Source organism: Homarus americanus, unplaced genomic scaffold (genome assembly GCF_018991925.1).
Source record: "Homarus americanus isolate GMGI-L3 unplaced genomic scaffold, GMGI_Hamer_2.0 scaffold24260, whole genome shotgun sequence".
NCBI lineage: Eukaryota > Metazoa > Arthropoda > Malacostraca > Decapoda > Nephropidae > Homarus > Homarus americanus.
Window position 1 is genome coordinate 1080672 of NW_024721079.1, and position 22424 is coordinate 1103095.

Genomic DNA, 22424 nt, shown 5'->3' on the forward strand with positions numbered 1-22424 from the left:
GCCAGTCAGTCGCATATCAATCTTACGTTGTTCGTCGGTGACGGACGACTAACCGATCAGCAGAGCGCACTCAGTAAAATATCCACTGCCAATCATGTATGAAAAATAAATGACGTCATGGGAAGGCCCACACCATGGACGACTACATAGTGCAATAAAGGTATGAATTAGAAAATAAATGTTTATGTTATAAATCATTCGGTAAGTGTGGAGAACACAGTTAGCAGTAAAAGAAAAAAATGGAATTGAACCAAAATTTTGGGTATAACGTAATTGCATACCTATAATACTAAACACGAATATGGAAACGACAATGCACAAACCCTAAACCTGACCTAATCAATCTTTGCTAACCTTACCTAACTCCCGGGATATAAGCATAAAGAATTTACCTTGATATCTGGTAGCAATGAATGCAATTTTCTTGAAGCGGCATTGCTTAATTTTACGTTTCACGGTTGTTGCACTGAAACATATTTCTTCTTCACTGTCAATTTTCTGCCCCATTTTAAACGCTTGCACGTCCTGCCAAAGAGTCAGTGTTGACAGATGAACTCTTGGAGACAATCTTCAACCTCCACAAGCACAGATAACTTGTGATACGATACTGAACACGACGCAACAAGACGGCATTGAAAAACTATATGGCTTCTCCCTCACTAAAGTCACTAGTTACTCCCTCAGTCCTGCTCAAAGAATATCTATTTAGGAAGCACCATCCCCACAATTGACCGCGTTGTCTCAAAAGATATTTGGCATTTAATTTAGTTGATTAGTCAAACACTAAATGGGGCGCTATCGCAAACATGTCGTCTGCTATGTTTACCAATTGACAAGTGTCATACTGCGAGTGGAGGCTTATACACTGAGGTGCCTTCTTGTCTCACCAGAGGTTACACACAGCAAAGTTGTTACCCATGATGAACGTACAGAAGCCTTACGAGTCTCCCAACTGGTTGTTATCTGGTGCGGGTGTGCTGTGCGGGTCGACTGCTTCAGGTTGGGAAGGAGCGAACTATTGTCCACGATAGTACAACCTGCTTGTTCTTGTATGAAATTGTATGTGTTTCAGAGTGCTCTCCGACCTGCATGTTTACATTACTTTTGTATAATGATATTGTTTGAATGGCCTTTGAAAACTAATTTTGAATATGCCGTCTGTCTACGATTTGTTTGTTGTTGGTAACAATAAAGATGACTTTTTTTCTTCAGCCCTTTTATTAATTCATGAGTAGTTTTGAATGAATAATTAAAATAAATCTAATGCAGATTTATGATTTAACATTTCAGAAGAATGAGAGCGAATAGATACTAATCCAGTTTAAATAACCGACTTTTTTTTGTTTACATTTATTCTCTTCGCCACCGATCGAGTCACTTGGGCGGCCGTTTCCTGAATATTTGTCCCTCACATAAGAGACCAAAATACCCATAAAAAAAAACTCCTTGCATTATTAAACTGTATAATATGAGTTACTTGTATTATAATAAACACACATACCTGCACCAGCCATTTTCCAATCACTAATAACGTGTTAATTTTCCATTTATTAAGATGAACTCTGCCACCTCCGTTTGTACACAAATATTTGCGCGACACTGACAACTTGCAGTGCTATCAACCTCAGGTCAAATTTTGCCAACCCGCTGAATTCTAGCAGAAAACTACCCAAAACCCTGCTAAACCTGTTCTAAAAATCCACCAAATTTCCTGCTAAATTTGGTGTAGTAGGAGCCTTGATTTTGTAATTATAATAATTTTGTGTAAATATTATGTAGTGCATTATATCATATGAACACATGTAATAAGCATTGTCTACTCTAGCTAGAAGCTTAATTGTAATATTTTATGACGGTTTATACTTTGAAATGTGTCAATTTAAAAACATAAGAAAATACGATAACTGCAGTAAGCCATATAGGCCTGTCTGCACAACAAAAAAATCTTTGCACATATTGGCCTGTTTTCACTCCTGGGGCCAATGAATTTGATCTTGGGTATATATTTATCAATTAAATGGTTCACTTTACAAGCTATGATATTCAGTTGTAGTATATGCATTTTGTATCTCAGTGAATCAGGTTAGTGAATATCCCTCATCTCCCTCCTCATATCATAATTGCTCTTGCAATATTTCAACCTTGGCGGCCTGCTTTTATCATGAACCGAGTTACAGTTAAAGCTGAAGAATAGTGTCACACAAGGACTGGTATCAACAGCGGCATGTTCCAACTTGGCCACTATATTCTCCTCGTTAACTATGATGAGGTCCGTCGGTTTGGATGTCTGTTCCCCTTTGTAGTATATCAGATCTTAAACATGGAATAGAAAATTTTCTCTGAGTTTCTATAAAAAGAGCAGGTTTATTAAGGTCATTTGATGTGGTTTCATTACTCCAGACGATGTCACCTTAGTCAAAGTTCTCCATGACAAGGAATACTCAGCAGTATATGTAAGAGCAATGCTGCCTTTCTCTCTATTTGTGATGAATTTTATTTCTCCTTAATGAATTTACATACTGACCTAAGTTTGATCTCGGTTGTGAAACTATATTAGAAAAGGGTCTTTGCTTGATTATTGGGAATGTTGCTAGCCCAAGTACTTTTGGAGTTAAGAGCTATATTTGTTAGTAGAAGCATTATTTCTTTTGGTGTTTGTTTAAAAAAAAATAATACTTCAATATTTTGAGCAGTGGAGGTATACAGAACAGTACAGGTAATATATGAATTGTAAAATTAAATAACTTTTCAACTTTTATAATTTATTCCAGTGAGCGCATTATCACAAGATGGCAAATAAAACAAGCACGAAGAATAAAGGCCCTAGGGCTAAATCTTCAAGGCAGTCACTACATGAACTTTTTTAAAGAAGCGTGAACATTTGAGGATTTAAAGTACTGAAATGCAAGTAATAGCAATGCTAAGTAGTGTAGAGGAAAATGCAGTGAATGGAGCCAAAGGTATGACTACCAATAGTAATATGAGGATCTCGCTCTACAGAGGTGCGTGTTCACTTCTCAAATGCCACTTACAAATTTAATACAAATACACAATGGCACGAGTCACTAATTTCAACAAAAATATAATTATAATAACAGCAGTTTTATTGAAGATGCTATGACTATGTTGAACAGTAAGTCACAAGAAAACCTTACATTGCTCAAGAGCATCTAAATCAAAGATGACTTATTATCTCACAAATAAATTAAAAGCTGTTTACTCATCTAGTTCTTCATTTTCTTTTGCATTTACGAGTGCCAATATACAAGTATCTTAAATCCTTTGCAACACCCAAATGTCTATCTTTTGATGTTATGAGACAGCTCAAGCCTGCAAACCTACTTACATGACTTTCATCATCACTAAGCACAAGTAAAGCATAATACTTCTAAACTTTTGGTAGTGTGGTAAAAGGAATGCTACACAGAACACATGAGTGGGATGACCAGTCTATGCACATCATCAAACAAGGATATATCGAAATATGAAAAGACGAAAAACTCACTAATGACACATATGATCTTTCAACCCTTTGAGTATTAGCTTCCTAACATAATTTATGAGACTAAGACTGGAAACAAAAAGGTGGTCTAATTATTCTGGTACAGTATTAAACAAAGTGGAGGGACAAGACATTAGTTACACTGTACAGCTTCATGAGTATAAATGCCATTCATAACATACACATATATGAAAACTAACATGAAATGTAACAATGTTCCTCTTGTTTTACAATTGTTTTGGAAAATGGCAATTAGCCTACATGGTTCTGTTATTTCCAAGAACCACATAAAAGGTATTGCTAATACAGGAAAAAATATACATTTTCTGTGCTTCCACAGTTGAAATCGAGAGAACGATTCATCAACTCAAGAAATTAAATATTACCTAGCAAAAATTAACCTAAAAATGCCTGATACAAGCAAAAAGTTTTGTACAAAAGACGCACACAAAAACATATGCAACAAAAAATTCCACATTGAAAAGAATCCAAGATATCACTGGTTACGTTGGTCTATGGTTCAGGTAATAGCACACATTGCTCTATTTTACGTTATAAATCACATATTTCATACCCCTTAAAGAACATGAAATTTTCAATACAGTTTAATGCAGAAGTTGTTGGTCAATATGAAATTAAAAAAAATAATAATAATAATAAGCTCACTATAAATTATCACATAACATGGAGACTATTTCTGGCAAAGTTTAGTTCTTTAAATATATTTGCTGGCATAAAAGTTACTCTTTTGAGGAATCAACAAATCTATTATTATGGCTTAAGCTAAATATGCATCTCATTACAGAACTTCCATTTTCTTCCTTCATCTTGCCAAAAAGTTCAATGTTATTCAATATTCATCACATTAAACATTTTTAGAATTATTAAAAATGTACTAATACCGGTATTTAAATTCTACAGGAAAACAGAATAACTGAATGTAACCCAATAAATCCTTTTGTAATGTTACACTTTTAATGAGGGTCCTTAACTTCTTAACTGCCAAAAGACAACTCACACAGAACACATCTATATATTAATGGATTCATTCAACACTTCTAAATTAGTGCCATAAATTCCATATCATTGAACAAGGTAGTTTTAAGAAGACCAATTATTCAGAATACATCTTCAGTATTGAAAAACACTGGTTTCAAAGAAATGCCACCAAACTCTTGTTGAAACATCCATGTAAACAGAGATAATGACAAAAATCTTTAACTTGTAAGAAATGGTGACTGGCCTCATAAACATTCACCAACAGGACTTAGTGCCAAGTAACAGGTCAAGTTAGCTACAGCACCTTGGTGGGTGTGTTCAACAGACCACAGTTGACTGCACTACAAGGATCCTATCACACACGACCAACTACAACTTTCCAGGAACGACTTAGACGTCTCTGACTGCATATAAATCACAGATGATGTTTATACAGTATAATCAATGTCAAATTCTTACGAATGGGCTCTTAGCAATAACAAACATATTCTTAAATATGGTTTTCTTTAAATTGAATGAATGTAAAAGAACCTGCAGCACTCCATATAGATGGGAATGGAGTTAGGTTGCTATAAGGAAGTTCATAAATTTAAGATATTAAAACCAAACAATACACAGGTAAATTGTTACACATAAATGAAAAAGAACATCACAGATAGAGGCCATGAATGTTTGAAACTTAAAACTTCAAACTATGGGTGAAATGAAATGTATTATTGATACAGATGACATAACATATAACTGTACAAAAAATAAATATATAATGATAATTCCCTGAACTACATACACTGAAATGATATGCAGAATTCTAAACTTAACCTTAATTTATTGAAAATAACTTAACAAATACTGATTTCTAGGACTGTACCCAAGATGAAACTCATTTTGAATGGAAATGATATACCTTACCATACAAATGATTGCTCCTTTTTTCAGCTAACAGCAAATCACTTCTTATTTCCAATCTGAATAACAAATAATTGTTATTTATTTGAACAGTAAGGTAGTTTATTGAGAGGAATATTGTGCTGCCACAACTTGAAAAAGTGAAATACATACAGTACTGTACAAGTACTGTACTTCAAAGTTAGACAATTGATGTCTTATCCAAACTGTGGGCTGACAATTTCCTTTTACTTCAATCTTACTATTTCTGACAGCCTGTGTGTTAATGCTGCTATTTGTTTTTTTATGGAGAAGTCATATTATTCATTACCCATGCCATCACAAGCGATTAACACAATGGGCCAAATGATGAGATGGATCTCCTTTCAGTAATACTTAAGTTTTACCTAGATGAAGGCTTTATGCCTTGTATATTCAGCACTTCATCTGCTTATTTGAGTCACACTGATTTCACAATTCCTTAAAAAAAAATGTGTAAAGAATGGCAGTCAAACAAGTTTGAATGGGTTTTTCTTAAAATTCCTACCATTTACTATACCCATCATTTACCATTCTGGCTAAACAATGTTCAATCTGGCTCATACTCACATTTCTTCTCAGATTACAGTACTGTACCTTAATAGAATAATGACTATTATTCAAAACACATTTCAGGTCACATTAACTTAACATCAGTCCCTGAGGTGAGTAGCTCCATGAAATAGGAAAGTGCCATTATTTGAATCAAATTTAATTACAATAACATTCATTTACTTTGTAAAATGCACTGATGTCAATTGTAATTCCTCCTGCACAAATCTTAATTTTTTGAGAAATGATAATGCATACTGTACTACATTCATTAAAACAAATGTTTTAGTGTACATTATAAAAAAGAATCAATTCTAGCTATTGTTGAGTAATCAGCAAATACAACCAAGTCCATTGTCTTCTCTTAAGATGAATTTTTTCTTCAGGGATAAACAGGCTCCATTTCTTTGGAATGTTTGAAGCAAGCAACTCCGTCTTCTAAGGCCCGTAACCTGTTTTGTCTACAGAAAAAAGATAAAGCTCTACTGTATAAGAATATTAATGACACCAAGTATGTTTTATAACTACTGCAATAAAAAATATGTTATTTATAGGAAACAATAATGAGAGAAAAAAAATAAAAATAAAAAAATAAAAAGTCCATAGGACACAGCTGCCTCATTTTGTACAACCAAAAAGGTTATAAAGATTAACCATCCAAAAACCAGAAATCTGGTTCATTAAGTTTTTGGCAGTGGCAACACAAACAAATTCTTACCAACAATTATTTAAAAATATTCAGCTACAGCTTGAAGGAAGTTATTTTCCTCTTTCTTGGGCAAGGACAGCTTCTATTTCATCAGATACATCTGGCATACGGGGCCGCCAATACTGGAGAGAGGAGTACTCTCCCAGAGTCTCCTGGTGAGCCACTGGGGGGAACATGTGGTTGGAAATGTCACTTAGGTTGGAGTATCTGTCAAAAGAGAAGAGGTTATAAAAATTTTAGGGCAGTTCCAGTGACAAAAGATTCTCCATAAAAACTTTTATATCAATATAATACAGTACGTATATCACATTCTGCTCTTTAGCAATATCTATTCTTCTTTTGTTATATTAAATATCTTTTCTTAAATTATTTATATGCACATTGATTCAACTCCTCAAAAATACACAAATCCTGTACAGTACAGTATATCACACTGCTCAAGATCAGCACTGGATGATTTTTCATTACCAAAATTATCAAACTACATACAGTACTGTACTTACTACTTTCTCTATACCCATGATGTAAATTATACTTTGAGACATCACGGGTACCAAGGTCAATTTGCTATTCTAGAATTGGAATTGGGTTTACAGTAAACTTAAGCATTTTACTCTCCGAGGTTTGGACAGTCAATTAAAGTACTGTACTGATATTCTTGAAGGCCAGGCTGGTTTATTTTCATTTTATTACTTAAATGGGAATTGCTTATACTGGATGCACTTAACAATATTTCAAATCAAACACCAAATATGCTTGTATGAACATGCCATTGTGTAGGCAACACGTACAGTACAGCTCGAGAAGCTGCTTTGTCTCACAATAACTGTGAAGCGGTTGGTAAACTGAAGGTGTTGTTATGTTTGGTTCTTTCCTCTACTGCTAAACCTGTCAACTTACTCCAGTTTTCCTAATCAACCACATCATGTTCATCTTCAAAAACCAAGTCATCTTCTACCGTGTATACTCTATATATATACTGTATACATATACAGTATACATGTATACGGTATATATAGAAAATATATCACTATTCCTCTCTCTCTTTATTTTCCCCTACAACGTCTGCAGTTAATGAGGACACTTATCTGTATCTCAAGCCTCATTTATACAAAATAATAATTATACTGTAATAATTTTTCAACCATAAAGTACGAAATGATAAGTTGGAATTTTAAATCTAAAAACCCTGTAAGGAATGATAAATCTCTTATATAAATTTCATTGTTTTTCCTTTATCTAATACTGTCAATAATTACTCCTACAGAAACTGACAACTGCCATCAAGGCTGCTTAGATGACATTCCCCATTATAAAATGGAATGAATAAACCACTCAGGTGCTGATCATTTTGCAAACAGGTAGATTCATATATGGGAATCACAATCACTTTGTACACAAGTTGTGGGTCATTTTTGTACACAAAAATAAAAATAAAAATCTATCTACGTACTTACTATAACTTATTAGTAGTGTATTTTTAAACTGGGTTAGGTTATTGTTATACTGTACTGTAGTGTACTGCACTGCACTGTGAATTATGATTACCTTTGGATATGTGTTTGAAACATTTACAAAACAACCAAATGTACATAAAACAATCCAAGTACAAAGCAGTTTGTTGGTAAAATCCCTGGCATCTATTAAAAGTTTCGCCTTGCAAATGACTAAATAAGGAAACCTTTCACTTCTACAAAACTGCAAACCAGCTATTACAGTATTTTCATCAATCAAAAAATTCACTCTATTATATCAACTTAAAAGTAATGAAGAATCTTACATTCTTGTGTTGGTGCAGGACGTAAACATATGCCAGACAGTGTATTTTTACTTCTTACAGTTTGCTTTGTAAAAAGAGCAGTGATCCATGCTGTTTGATATCAGCAGATGGTCAGGGGGAGGAGAGCAAATAATGGCTCTTTTCATATTGAGGTCATGACACCAACAGGGAACCTCCTGAACTGGTGGAGGATAGGGGTCATTTTTTCTTATGAAACCGAGATAATGACACCATCAACAAAGGATGGGAAAAAGAGTATAAATATACACTCACTAACATCCTTTCCCTCTGTAGTAAAACTTAAACACTTAAGCAGGAGATATATCCACACTGACATGTTTAAGGAACACAACCATATGTAATAATTACAAAAAATTGGTTGACAAACTTACTTTCTGGTTGGAAAGTGTGTCCAAACTGCAATGCTGCCCCTTACACAAGGCATCTTTCTACTCACTATATGTCTAAAACAGACACTCCTACAACATTATTTCTCGAGAGATATCTCCAGGAATGATCAGTGGTTGTTGTTGAATACATTAGCTAAGTTTGTCAACTTTGCATCAACAACTATGACATATGGGGAACATTTCATGAGGTGGTTCTTTTTCAATATGAATTATAAGGAAAAAACCTAATTATAACCAAACTCTTTGTCTAAAGTCTTTGGGATATAATTTTTTGTCCAGAATTTTTAGGAGTGAATTATTTTGTCTGGATCAATTAGAAGATGAGCAGACTAGTATTCTATTATTCATGGTAGCTGAGTAACACACGTACACACCATGGAGTCTGATTATCAATCACTTTTTGTTATGTCCCAGCAGTATATTCATAACTGCAATTTCTTATCCACTTAAGAATTAATTTATTTCCATCTACCAGTACATCAAAGATCCCTATTCCCATTTTAATTATGAGTGCTCTGCTAAACATTAAGCTTCAACTACCGGTACTAAAGATCACAAATATCTAAAAGCAAATAATTTTTCCATATAGAACAATAATAAATAAACAATAAAATTAAATTGAGAATTAGGTGTAATTAAACCTAAAAAAACAGAAATGTGATTCATCCACACTAACAGTCTGATATATATATATATATATATATACTGTATATATATTACTTCTAAAAGCTTACAAGTTCCATATTGGAAAAAATATAAAAAACACTGGCCTATGTTATTCTGAATAATACTCTCTGATAAACAAAAGCAATGGAAGCAACCACATACTCATCTGGATATCAAGGATTTTCTTTTTATAGAGCAAATATTTCCCTTGAGCTCAAAAAAATAAAATATGTCCCATACTTTGTTAATACCCGGTATCAGCCTATGACACACATAACTTCAAGGTGATCCAACAGGGTGATTTGAAAATTGAAAGTTGGTAAATGTCAAAGTAACAAAGTAACAGACAGAGAGGGCAAATCTCGACCAGATTAATCCATCTGAAATTAAAATATTTCACCATTCTTTAGACCTTAAAATACTTTTTGAATTTTCTGGGGATATAAAAGAATAATTTGTTAACCAACAGTTACAGTACAGTAGAGTACTGTACTATTCAAGATGCACATGCACTCACATAACAAAATGTATTGGCATTTAGTGAATTAGTTTAATACCTCCCCAGTCTCACACCTTAAGAATTCATGCTCTGGGCAAGAGATTAATACTGTACCTCCCACAGCCTTACACCTTAACAGTTCATGCTTAGGGCAAGTAAGAGTGTTTAATTAGTCAACATTAATATAGGAGAGGGTTTACAGATTGGTCACACAGTTACCCTTTTAAGCTTATGCAATAAAAATCTCAGCATCTGAAGTAATGACTCACTTTTCACACTTGTCCAACATTATACACCTTGATCAACATCCAGCTGTTATCCTAGCTTTCATTTATGAGCCATGAAGTTCAAGTAATGAACATATGACTAAGAAAATGCTGAGAAAGTCAGTTAAACCAACTTGCTGGTTATAGAGCATAAGTAAGTATCAAATAACCAGCAGTGAGACCAATTAGTTTGAAGGTTGTTCAATAAGTAATGAGACCATAATTTTAGGCTCAGCATTTCAAGCTTGAATGGACAAATCAGTGAATTATGTGATTGTTTCAACATCACATTTGCTGTAAGTGGTATTGGCTACCCATCATAGATTTGCAAACTGAACAAAGGATGGCCATTAAATTTTTCTGGTACTGTAGCTTAGTAAACCACAACAGAAAATCATGATATGATCCAACAAACAGATCAAAATGGAAATATGTCTCAAGTAAGAACATTTGGGTGGTACAAAACAGAATGCACTTGAAGAATCCCTACCACCAAAATGCAACTAATTTACAGCACTGGTAAAGTGTTTCATCTCGTCTTTATTGGGGTAAAAAGGAGGACAGGGATGCATACCTAAAGAATAGACTATTCAATTACAATGGCCATGAGAAAACATACTAGCTGCAGAGAAAACTTGAAGATAAACCCTCCAAGTTCATCAACAATGGATGAATCCTTCACCAAGACTATATACAGTACCCTTCCCCTATCTATCAAGTCATGTTTGCAATGAAACTATTGATGAATTTAACACTTGAGATGATGGCCTATCCCCAGGAATAAACTGACTCGGTTCTCGCACTTTCACCCCCCCTTAAAAAATAATGTCTAGGCTACAGTATTGAGTTGACATATACTACACCCTGGTGGGTAGGGTCTGCTACTCAAAATACAGTGCTATTAAATAATGGTTCCTCTCAAAGGCCAGGGAGTACTTTTGAGAATCTGAATTCATTTGTCTTTGTTTTATTCTATACAACCTCTCTTATTACTTACTGAACAACCTTCATACATAGATATGCCTTCAAATAAGTTAGCAGACTGTAAGTATGAAGGAATATGTAGAGCTCAGGGTAATAATCTTGTACAAATTATATTAGGATGCAATGTAAGCAAGCTCCTCAAGTATATATATATACTGCCTGAGTAATGGATTGCACCACACATCAGTTGCTTACCCTATTGATCAAAGTCTACACAGATGCAGACCCATAACTTGGACTTCATTAACCTCAAGCAAGGTCGGATTCTGGAATTCATCTCCCATCACCATTAGGTCCCAATTGTAACCATATAAAAGCTTCATCAAGTATACTGCACACTCTGAGGTATATACATGACATTCAAATAATTTTCACATTCTCTAATTTTCTCTTTGAATGAGTCAAGTGGCAGTGACTAATCTGGTGGATGACCCTACCAGTCACTGTCCACACTATCAGTGGAAACATCGTCACTGCTGCCGTTATATTCATAGTCACTATCACTGTATACCAAATCAATATTTTGAGGGACCATTGCCTTTTCAATAGGTGGGAAAGTTTCATCAACTACTGTGCTTTGTCGAATGTAACTGCAAAAACAAACGGCAAGAAGTTAACAACACCAATACAGTACAAGAAAAGTGCTACAGTATCACAATTGCATGCTGCTTTACTGACAAATATGGAAGAAAAGCAAATTGGACTAAAGCATTTAATGTACTGTATATTGCACTGCCTCCTTTAAAATAAATAAATAAAGTAAGAAATAAAAAATATATATCATATCAGAGAAGAAAACAATATTAAACATATATTGTATACATTAAAACATCATGCAAGTTACCTACATGAAACAATATATTCATAACATTCTTAGTTTTGTACTAAAATTAACAGGGAAAAAATCACAGAAGTACGGTACATGCAAAGAAACCTCAGTTGTTCATCAGAGTAACTAGTCAAGGAATTGTGCCGGCCCTTTCAGAAAGATCAAGCTTGAGAATACAATAACTTTGAATCCTTGACAACATTTCCTTTCAATTTTAAACAGACTACTTTTTTCACATTTAGATAACAAAGTAACATGTTTTTTCCTCCTTATTTACAGGTGTTAAACATATACTTAATATACAAATATGGACTGTTCAGTAACCTTAAATTCTGGTAATCAAATCAGCCAGATATTACCCATATCCTGAAAGAAGTGAATCTATATTTTCTTTCCGAATTTGTTCACAAGCTCACTATTGATCACCCACAAAACTAGTCAACCTGATAATACATGGTTGTGTTTTCATGCAACTCTTATAGCCAGATAACAGATGTGAGGTCAGAATATGAATATCTCACTCTGTAATCAATATTTCAGAGAACCAGAACCAATAGAAGCCACAAAGATACAGTTATATCAATTAAGGCTATATCAATTTTTGTTCACACTGGATCATACATTCCTAGTCATTCACCACTTATCTAAATCACTCACAAGGACACTATCATCTACAAACAGCAGCCGATTCACCTCCCATTGTATTCTTATTTGCCAAACTGTTAGCTCTTTTCAGTACAGTACTTTTGCTTCTTCCTTTCTTACTAATCATGAAAATATTCAATAACCATGGTAAAATTTCAGATCCTCAACACAGACCTATTTTCACTGAAGCCAATTTCACTCTTCCTGGCATATTGATGTGTATCACTGTTTCTCTTATTAAAAAAAACTCTTTGGTGCCATTTAATAATTTCTCATTCACCTCAAAAAATTTCAATATCTCCCACACTGCTTTTACACCAATGCATAATGTTGGCGACTGAAATGATTAATGCAATTACGTTCAATGAAGAGCTTTACACTATTTTTAATACTCACAAGGGACAAGGTGATGCACTTGATCGTGGAAATTTCAGGGGCTTGGAGCTGTTAGATCAGGTTATCAAAGTTGCGGTAAATGATTGAGAAATTGATAAGTGAGAGAGTGGACATTATCTACTGAAATACCAGATAGAAAGAGTTAAAAGAAATACCTCTGGCCAGGCAACTAAAAGAGATAAAGTACAGTATTAGGGAAGGAGAGAAAGCTGTACAGTAACTACCTTGTATATGTAGATTTAAAGAAGGCACTCAACAGGGTGCCACAAGGTAATGCAGTGGGCAAAATAGTTAGATGTCAAGGAGTATCTTGTACAAGTAGTTAAGGCATATTCTGAAGGCTCAAGAACTGAGAGAGTAAATGACAAGGAAAGAGGAATTTAAGGTTCGAGAAAGGATCCATTAAAGGTGTCTAGATCCCCCTTCTGGCATTAGTGACACTATCAAAAACTTCAGGACTGGTTTGCCCTGGGAGTAGTTCTATGATGATAACTATAAGTGTTGATAGCATTCTAGAGATAGTGGTGGTGAAGTTGAAGAAATGGAAGGAAGGAATGAAGTAAAAGGACCTCAGAGAATGTGTTGTGGATGAAGAACCTGTGATGGAAAGTGAAAAATGACCATATGTTGTCTGTAAGAGCATTGGCAGTAATTTGATGATGGACAGTAAATGTTGAAGGTGAGCATACAAGACTTCCAGTAGTGTAAATACCAGACTGTAGGATGTTGCTGCCTTTCAGTATATTGTATGTACTGTATAGGTAAGCGTGTGGCATTAGCAAGGCTGGAAAAGCTTGACATGGGATATACTGTAGCCATGGATCCATGGATCAAGCTGAGTTTCACCACTGGGTGACCTGATTAGGGCTGAAGGTGGTGCTGAAGCTCTAGCTGTGGCCTTATAAGTAACAGGAGGACTCATCATTTGAAAGGAAAGTTGTAGGTATCCAGTGTGAGAAGTACTGTGTGTTGCTGTATGGCAGTGAAGCAGACAGTTAAAGAGGATGACATGCATATGCTTGAGAGCTGAAATGAGACTGGTGAGGTGAATGAGTGATGTTGAAAGATAGGAATCATTGTTCAGAAATAATAGAGTGGCTGGATATTGAGAGTATTGGAGGTTTAGCAAAGAGATAGTTTAAGATGCTCAGGCATATGGAGAGAATGAAGGAGACCAATAGGGTCAAGAGATGCATGAGATTAAAATGTGGAAGAGAGATGTTGTGAGAAATGACCTAAGATATAAGCCCATGATGAGTGAGACTACCATCAAGTAATCAAGCCTAACTTATGCAAGTGTGGAAAATGGCCGTAAAAGTGATAATGATAAGATCCATGACTATCACAAACAATTCATTTGCTTTTCCAAAAACTTTTCATTCATGTTCCTCAATGCAAATACTGTACTGTACTTTACCCACAAATACCTCTATCCTGAATCCATATTAATCTTCCCCAGAGCACCATTTCCTTTTACAACTGTGTTCTTAGGAATGATTTTGCCAAATACCTTTCTTTACAGACTAAACAGACCCCTTCTCCTATAATCCCTACACGTTTTTCCTCAGCCCTGTTCCACACGGGGGAATTATACACGCTTTCTGCCGTTTTCTCAGTACCCCTCCCTGCTATGCATAAACGGCAACCCTCAACATCCCCACCCGCAGCAGCACCATTCCCTCACCATATCCTGACTGGTAACCTACAGAACGGCTCTGCTTCTCTCTCCCACCAGCTCTTCAACACCTCCCCCCCTCCAAACACCACCTCTTTAGTTTAAAACAAATCTCCTCTTTCACTTTCATATTCCACCTATAACTAGTCCCATGACCCCTCAGCTTCCTGCAAATGGCACTCACATACACTTCTCTACTTCTTAATTAACAGTTCCAGCAACTCATCCAATGCCCCCTTTTCTTATTTCTTATCATCATTTTCATGTGCCCACAAATGCAGTGTTAGAAATTTTAGGACAGATTTTCTTCACAATGCTCCCATTTCTCCTCTATTCCACTGACTTCACCCTCACTTACACAAAACACATTGATCTCAATCATTCTTTAAATCTTTCAGACATTCTTTTTCCCCAATTAATAATTCTTTTATCATCTTTTTCTAACTTCTTTGAATCTCATTCCCATCAACACTGAATCTTAATAAAAAGTGGCAAAGAGGAAAGGTACAACTCTGTTTTTGTTTTGTTTTACCAAAGAATAATCTTAATTGGAGTTACACAACAACAAACTTGAAACAGTAGTATTTACAAGGCCTCCTCAATAATAATTATAAAGCTTTCTCTTTATTCTTATAAATCTGTCAATATCACTTACGAGCTATTTCTTGCATTGGCATAGAATAAATCAGAAAGTTAGGCCTACAAAGTACACTAACCCATATCCTGTATAGAACTAAAACCTTCACCTAACATGAAGACCTAACACCACCCGCAATATAATGATGGTTTGAAACTCCAGAAGAGGAAATTCCAGACAAAAATATGCTAACAAAATAAAACCACTCCAATGTCATGATCAACAAAAATTCAATAGAAGTCAAAAGTGCATAGATTTAAATATAGAAGACAACCATTATACCTATATATATAAAGAGGTAAAAGGAGGTGAGATATCTTCACTGAACACCACAACAGCAGCACTATAATTACCATGAATATGAGAAACATTCACTATTAAATATGAACCAATTTGTATTAACAAAAATATGATACAAATACAATTCTTAGAGTGTTGATATACTACACAGTACAGTACACAAACAATACATATATTTACATATTACTTTCTTCTGGGACGACACTCTTTCTTATTTCTGGCGGAGTTACTCTTCCGATATGTCTTTTTCTTTAAGAGTGACTCGTACTGACCAACTCATAATTTATTAAAGATATTTACTAGAGTTTCTTTAAGAATAATAGAGTATCCAAGAGGAAATATGCTATAATCTAAAACAAAAAATCATGTTGCAATACTTACGAGGACTGGAATGTCTGTGTGAGCTCGTGCTTCAGTTCACCTCGATGATTAATCGTGAAGATTCGAGAAATTGGAATCCCTACAGCTCGATATGCCCAAACATCCTGTAAGGGGTCAGTTATCACTAATTTATGTATGAATAATAGATGAAAACAAAACACAAGTTAATTCCAATTACATAAGACTTTTCTCAACACTTTGTTCACACAGTGAATGAAACAACTTAACTTCTAACCCAGTTATATGATTTTGTAGTGATAATATTGCAAAATAAACTTTCTCCTTACGTTGATTTTGTTTCCATATCCAGAATAAAATGGATTTTTATCTGAGGGATAAAGAGCCTGAATATCTCTCAAACATGATTTCTTAAATTCTTCTGGCTTCTTCTCAATGACTTCACGGTGGAAGGCTTGAACTAATGAGGTTGGGTTCAAAAGAAGAGGACCGTCAGGTAATGAGAGATCACCCTGTTTGATGGATCGTAGATAATCACGGGTAATGCGTGCTTGACCTGCAAAAATCAACAATACAATTCAATATATTCAAGATAAAACCCAAAACTACACTACAGTTGATTCTCCTATAATGTGACAAATGTATTAAGGAACACATTTTTTACGTGATATAAAGTGGGTATAATATTATTGAGTAAATATAACTATGGAACACAAATAAGAATAAGCAATTGTGCAAATGTCTCATCATAGTATCACACAGGGCAAGATGCTGGTGGACACTTCTAGATGCTGCCTACAGTGGCAATTTGTTAATGAATGAAAATGATTTGGTATTAACCCTAAATAAATTCACAGTTAACAGGACTGTGTGACCATGAGGGGTGATCTTGGAGGTAGGCAGTGATGGTTTCATAGGCATGAATGCTTGTTAGGTATTGAAACACTAAATATACAAGTACTGTAAGGGTTCAATTAGTACTATACGTATGTCTAACATCATCTACATCACTTTTGTTTTAAAAGCAAGTGACATAGAAACATTCCTCAAATATGTCACCATTATCTCCAGACTTCACTGTCCAAGATTCAAAAGTTATGCTTAAAACATCCACCAGTACCTATCAATCTGCAGGCTCATATGACTACTGTGGATGATAAGCATTTGCTACTTACTTCAAAAAAGTAAGACAGCATCAGTTTTGTTTCAGAAAACAAATACACGGGATATTGAAAATAAAGTTATGGAGATATAGAATTTCATTTATGCACAGATTTACCACAAGATGAGAGGGGAAAAATGTCTTCCTAATATATTTTGACTGACAAAAATAAATCTTACCTCTGAGAGGAAGTACAGATAAAAAGATGCTCACCTATAGCCCTGGCTGAGAGGTAGAGGAAGTGATAACCATTGTTCTTAATCTTTGTGAAGAGTTGAGCAACACCACTTTGGGCCCAATCTTTACCCAGGATTGGTAAAAGATGACCCAACACATCTGACTTGGTGATGGTGCCATCAATATCTGACACAACAATCTTATCCTTGAAATTCCACAAGAAGATGTGACACTTGCAGCGAGTGGTTCCTTGGTAAGCTGTTGTTACCGAGAAGAGTGCCTCGTTGCTACCCTCCCGAAGGTTTAGTTGGGTCTGGTAGGGAAATTTCAAGATGACAATTTAAAACTCCAAGTCTTCTTTAACATGGAAAATCTTTTCAAAATTAAAAACATTTCTTGACCCTAAATTTTCAAGACAATACTGTAATCTTAAAGCAAAAAAAAAAAATACTGTACCATTAAATAACAGTACATTCTTATCTGTATACTCATTCTTACAGTGACAAACGATTTTCCACTCATTCTAAAAAGGACTATTATACAGGTATATCTACAGCAGGGAAGGAGGAGTACAATACTGTACTGTACACTACATGCACTTGCTCTCACTCACTCCTAACCCCTGTACTAATAGTAACAAGAGTTCCAACATTATTTCATTCTTGCTTCCTTTTGTCTTTTTGATTACACACATGTGTGTTCAAAAATACTATTCATAGTTTGCTCTGTAATGACTCGGTAAACTTACAATCTGGTCAGAGGACAGCCTTAAACTCTTCTTGAAACGTTCTCCGTGGAATTTTCTCTCCTTTCCATCTTCTAGGTCCTCGGACTCTGACGAATCTGTTCCTGGTTTGTGACTGTGAACTCCCTTCTTCCTAGGAGTTCCGGGTAAACTGGTTTGTGTCTCGGCTGCAGTCACTTCAATAACGTTGGAATCAGAGATATTGGTGATTCCTTCTGATCCTGAGGTTGGAGTTCCTTGGTGGAGCTATGAAGGACAGAATCAATAAGACATGCCATGAAAAAATGATCTCAAGATAAGGGATACATGCAGTTCTAAAGTCAAATAATGTTACCATTAGAAAGCAATTTTATTATAATACATAAATGTTTTTAACTTGTAATTCAATAAAACAAAAAAGACTTGGAGTGAGACAGGGAAGATGTGTAATGTACAGTACATGTAAATGGAAATATGATACAAATACCTCAAGATTGCAAAATCTTGGGAGAAGAAGATTCTGGATACATAGTTGGGTAGTCTGGAATTAGTAGGAAATGACCAAGTTTGAGTTGAAGGCATATCAGGATGCCCAATGATTCGTGTTGTATATGACAGGAAACACAGGTTGACGGACAATTACTGCTATAGAACAAATTGTTGATCATCACATCTATTGCACAATATTATCAAATAACATCATGCAGTTAACCAAACAGACATTGAAATTTGTATGTGTGTGAGTGTGTTACTCTTTCAAGCCTTTCTTCATAATGGTGGGTAGCTGGTTATGAGTAAATACACACACAAACCTTCCCCCTTCATTCAGTCATTTATTATAACTAATGTAAAAGACATGTTCTGTCATGGCATCTCTCTTCCAGAAGCCCCAAATCTGGTGTGTCTGACTGTAGCTTTGACCTCTTATTGTTGATTTTATTTTTCTTTACCTTCTATTTGCCCTGCCTACGTTGCTCTCAATCATGTCACTTACGTTGCTCCTAATATGCTCCTTCCTCTATGCATTCCAAGTCTATGCTTTACACCTATATAATAATGTCAACTCCTCCACTCCCGTTCATACCCATCTCTGCCACCTCTCTCTTATATTTCTCATTCTATATATCACATTTCTTTTTTATTTCTGTTTCTCTGTGCTCTAAGTCTCATTATTACAACTGTAAATACATCCACTTCTCGATACTGTATCAGAAACATTCTTCTCTACTTCCACTATTTTATTTTCACTTGAGCCAATATTTACTTCTTAGTCTCCCTTATTTACTTATTTATTTATTTATTAATCTTCATCACTTAACTTTCCTTCATATTCACAGTCAACTGTCTACTACACACACTTCCCGACTCATTCACCAACACCTGTATGTATTTGAAACATTTTATTTCCCCAATCACCCAATCAGACCAGTGGAAGGGAGGACCGCTGAATAACATACAGACTACACAAGTCCAGTAACAATGAATGATAACTAACAAAGGAATAACTATGTGCTCATTTTTGTCTACTCAGCAGTAAACATAACAAAAAAGCTTAGAAGAATGATACAGTACATTCTTCACAAACACACACTAATTTCCTTTGGTCATAATGTTACTATAAAAATAATCACCAAATCTTTAATTAAGTACTGTACTGTATCATATAATATTTAAGGTATACTAAAATAATCCTTCTTCTGTACTACCCTTAGGCCTTTTCATCACTTCTTAACTAGTCTTAAATCCTATCAAAGTATTTATAGTGTATAAAGGAAACCTCAGTTGTACCATCACCATAACTCCACAATATGTACTAATCATTCTGTAAGCCTCAAGGTGTTCTTACCTCCATAGTACCGTCAGAGGTTACGTTTTTCTCAGAATCGTTCTTGGCATCCTTGTTGTTTTCTAAGTCTTCAGTCTGGTTATTACGCCTCCAAGATGAAAACCAAGAGTAACCCTTTGATTCTGAACGTTTTCTGGTTTCCTTCTTGGGCATGTGTTCCTTGCCAAGTTCATCTGCTAATTTCTGGGGAAAAAATAAACTTTGTTCTCAACTTTCCCTGGGTGCATATGTCTACAATGGTCAATATTATTTAAGAAACAGCATAATTAGTGTATGTGGATATGCTAAACCACCATTTCTAAAGGGTGTTCTCACTGAGTATGAATATAATAATTTTCTGAATTTTATTCCTATGAAAATCAATGCCACAATTTCTTGCCAAAACATTTTTTCACTTCAAAAGAATTCCCTACACACACACCTGTGGGACTGATCGCTGGAACAGGACCAGGGAGAGGATCTGAGGAGAAGCCGCATTCCAGTTGAGGTACTTTCCACCAAACCTCACTACTAGGTCAGGATTGTCTAGAATTTGTGGATTCTCACAAAAATCATCATAGGTTACAAGACTCTGTAGAAAGAGGCTCTCAGGAAAGTTCCCCTCATACTCATGAAGACGTCCACACAGTGAGAAGGCGATATCATGGTAGCCCCTAAGTTTAAAAAATAAAAAAAAATAATTAAAAATAAAAGTGAATTAGTTTCTATGAATGTAACTCAAATCAATAAACATGAAAATTTCTACTAAAGTCGATTAAAAATTACTGTATTATCTAAATACCGGGGTACTGTATTTTTTACGGTATAGATAAATAACTGTATCTAATCAGTGAGATGTTAGTGAAATATAACTTCAGTCAAGCCAGAATGAACTTACTTATAATCAAAAATGGGATGCCTTGAGTCTTCAAAGTCTGAGTCACTGCATATCTTGGGGCCACCAATGGCTCCTTCCACACTATGAGGTGACTGGGGTAATGAAGGCCCATTACCAGACTCTGCATCCTCATCCTTGGGAGCACCTGTAGTACAAGATGCTATTGTGAGACTTTAATTTACAACAGTAATCTAGTTAATCTATACATACAGCACATAACCACATATGCCATGCCTTAGTCCCTTTTCAGCACAACAGTAATGTATCATCTTACACTTTAATTAAACAAAATCATAATTAGTCAAAATCAGTCTTATTCTTTTCAATTTCAAAATATTGTATGCAGAATTTGCAGATATTTTAATGGTGAATGAAACAGTTGCTAAATTAACTGCAGTTGCAACATCAATATCCACTCCTCTCTCTGGTAACCCAATACTGTACTGTAAACACACAACACTAGTCCTTCAACTCCCCTTGATGATTATTCAATACAATATTCCATATCTAATAAATAAAAGCAATACTTCAGTGCTAATATCTAAGGATCTACAGAAGAGCAATAAAATAAAGCAATATAACATATAAGTGATAATGGTACAAATAACCACTAATTATATTTTCTTAAATACAGTTTCAGCCTTACAAAATTTGGAAAATTAGTTAAGAATTCAACCATTAGCTACACCACACTAAAAACGTCACAAATACTTTATCAGTAAAACATCACTTATGCAGATCACACGAGGAAAATCCTTTTCCACATCTGTAAAATTCAAGTGTATGCAATTTTTTTTTTTTTTTACAGTAAAATACTAAAGGGTAGTACTGTACTGTCATAATGGTGGTGTTACTGTATGAGTTAGAAGTAGTACCAGTACTCACCAAACAAGGTATGCTGCTGTGAGTGGTGGGACATTAATTTAAGTCGAGTTTCAAATTTTCTATCTAGTGTACCTTTATTCGGCAAGTTTTCCACATAAACCCAAATTCTACACATGTGAATCTGCAAAATCAGGTTTTACTGTTCTACTGTAGTTTTGTATTTGAAGTGTTGTGGATTTCTAATGGTTATTAATGCTTCACAGCCATACCAGTGGAGTAGCTGTTGTAGCCCCGCTTCTCTGGAACTTTGAAGTTACGAGGAAAATACAAGGCAGCCACCTCAGGGTCAAGTTCTTCCAAGTTGAGATCATCAAGGTAAATGCCCTCACTCTCTGGGTTGTGCCGTGCCTTCTTAGTGGCCCGCATGAAGCTAAACATACTGCTCAACACAGATCGCTCATCATCTAGAGGAAACAAGCCCATACATGCTACAACATTGTACACAAGAACATCAGAAAGAGGGAGAGGCAAATAGCTACTTCCCAAACATAAATTTCTACAGTTGTAATGACTGGACAAAAACATACACATTACACACGTGTAAACAATTAATGCAAAAAATCTAAGTAGCTATGGTCTTGTCACATTATTAAATTAACTTCAAAACTAACAACTGCTGTATGTATGCGATAAAAATAATT

General features: G+C 35.0%; 1 protein-coding gene across 8 annotated transcripts in view; it reads right to left on the bottom strand.

Moving 5' to 3' along the window:
- Positions 1-2745: 2745 nt before the first annotated feature.
- Positions 2746-22424, bottom strand: part of LOC121861408 (phosphatidate phosphatase LPIN3-like) — a 36330-nt gene continuing 16651 nt past the window's right edge. For 3 of the 8 annotated variants that reach the window (XM_042359092.1, XM_042359090.1, XM_042359091.1), the window contains exons 8-19: positions 21993-22187; positions 20899-21043; positions 20443-20674; positions 20022-20204; positions 18663-18716; positions 18200-18442; positions 17488-17764; positions 16442-16668; positions 16155-16258; positions 13162-13209; positions 6696-6893; positions 2746-6438 (exon numbers count right to left, since the gene is read on the bottom strand). In XM_042359092.1, coding sequence (XP_042215026.1) covers positions 6737-6893; positions 13162-13209; positions 16155-16258; positions 16442-16668; positions 17488-17764; positions 18200-18442; positions 18663-18716; positions 20022-20204; positions 20443-20674; positions 20899-21043; positions 21993-22187 — 1865 coding nt within the window. In that variant the 3' untranslated portion in view covers positions 2746-6438; positions 6696-6736. Of the gene's footprint in view, positions 6439-6695; positions 6894-11486; positions 11882-13161; positions 13210-16154; positions 16259-16441; positions 16669-17487; positions 17765-18199; positions 18443-18662; positions 18717-20021; positions 20205-20442; positions 20675-20898; positions 21044-21992; positions 22188-22424 lie in introns of those variants that run through there. The other 5 variants (XR_006088020.1, XM_042359095.1, XM_042359094.1 and 2 more) reach the window with 5 other exon arrangements.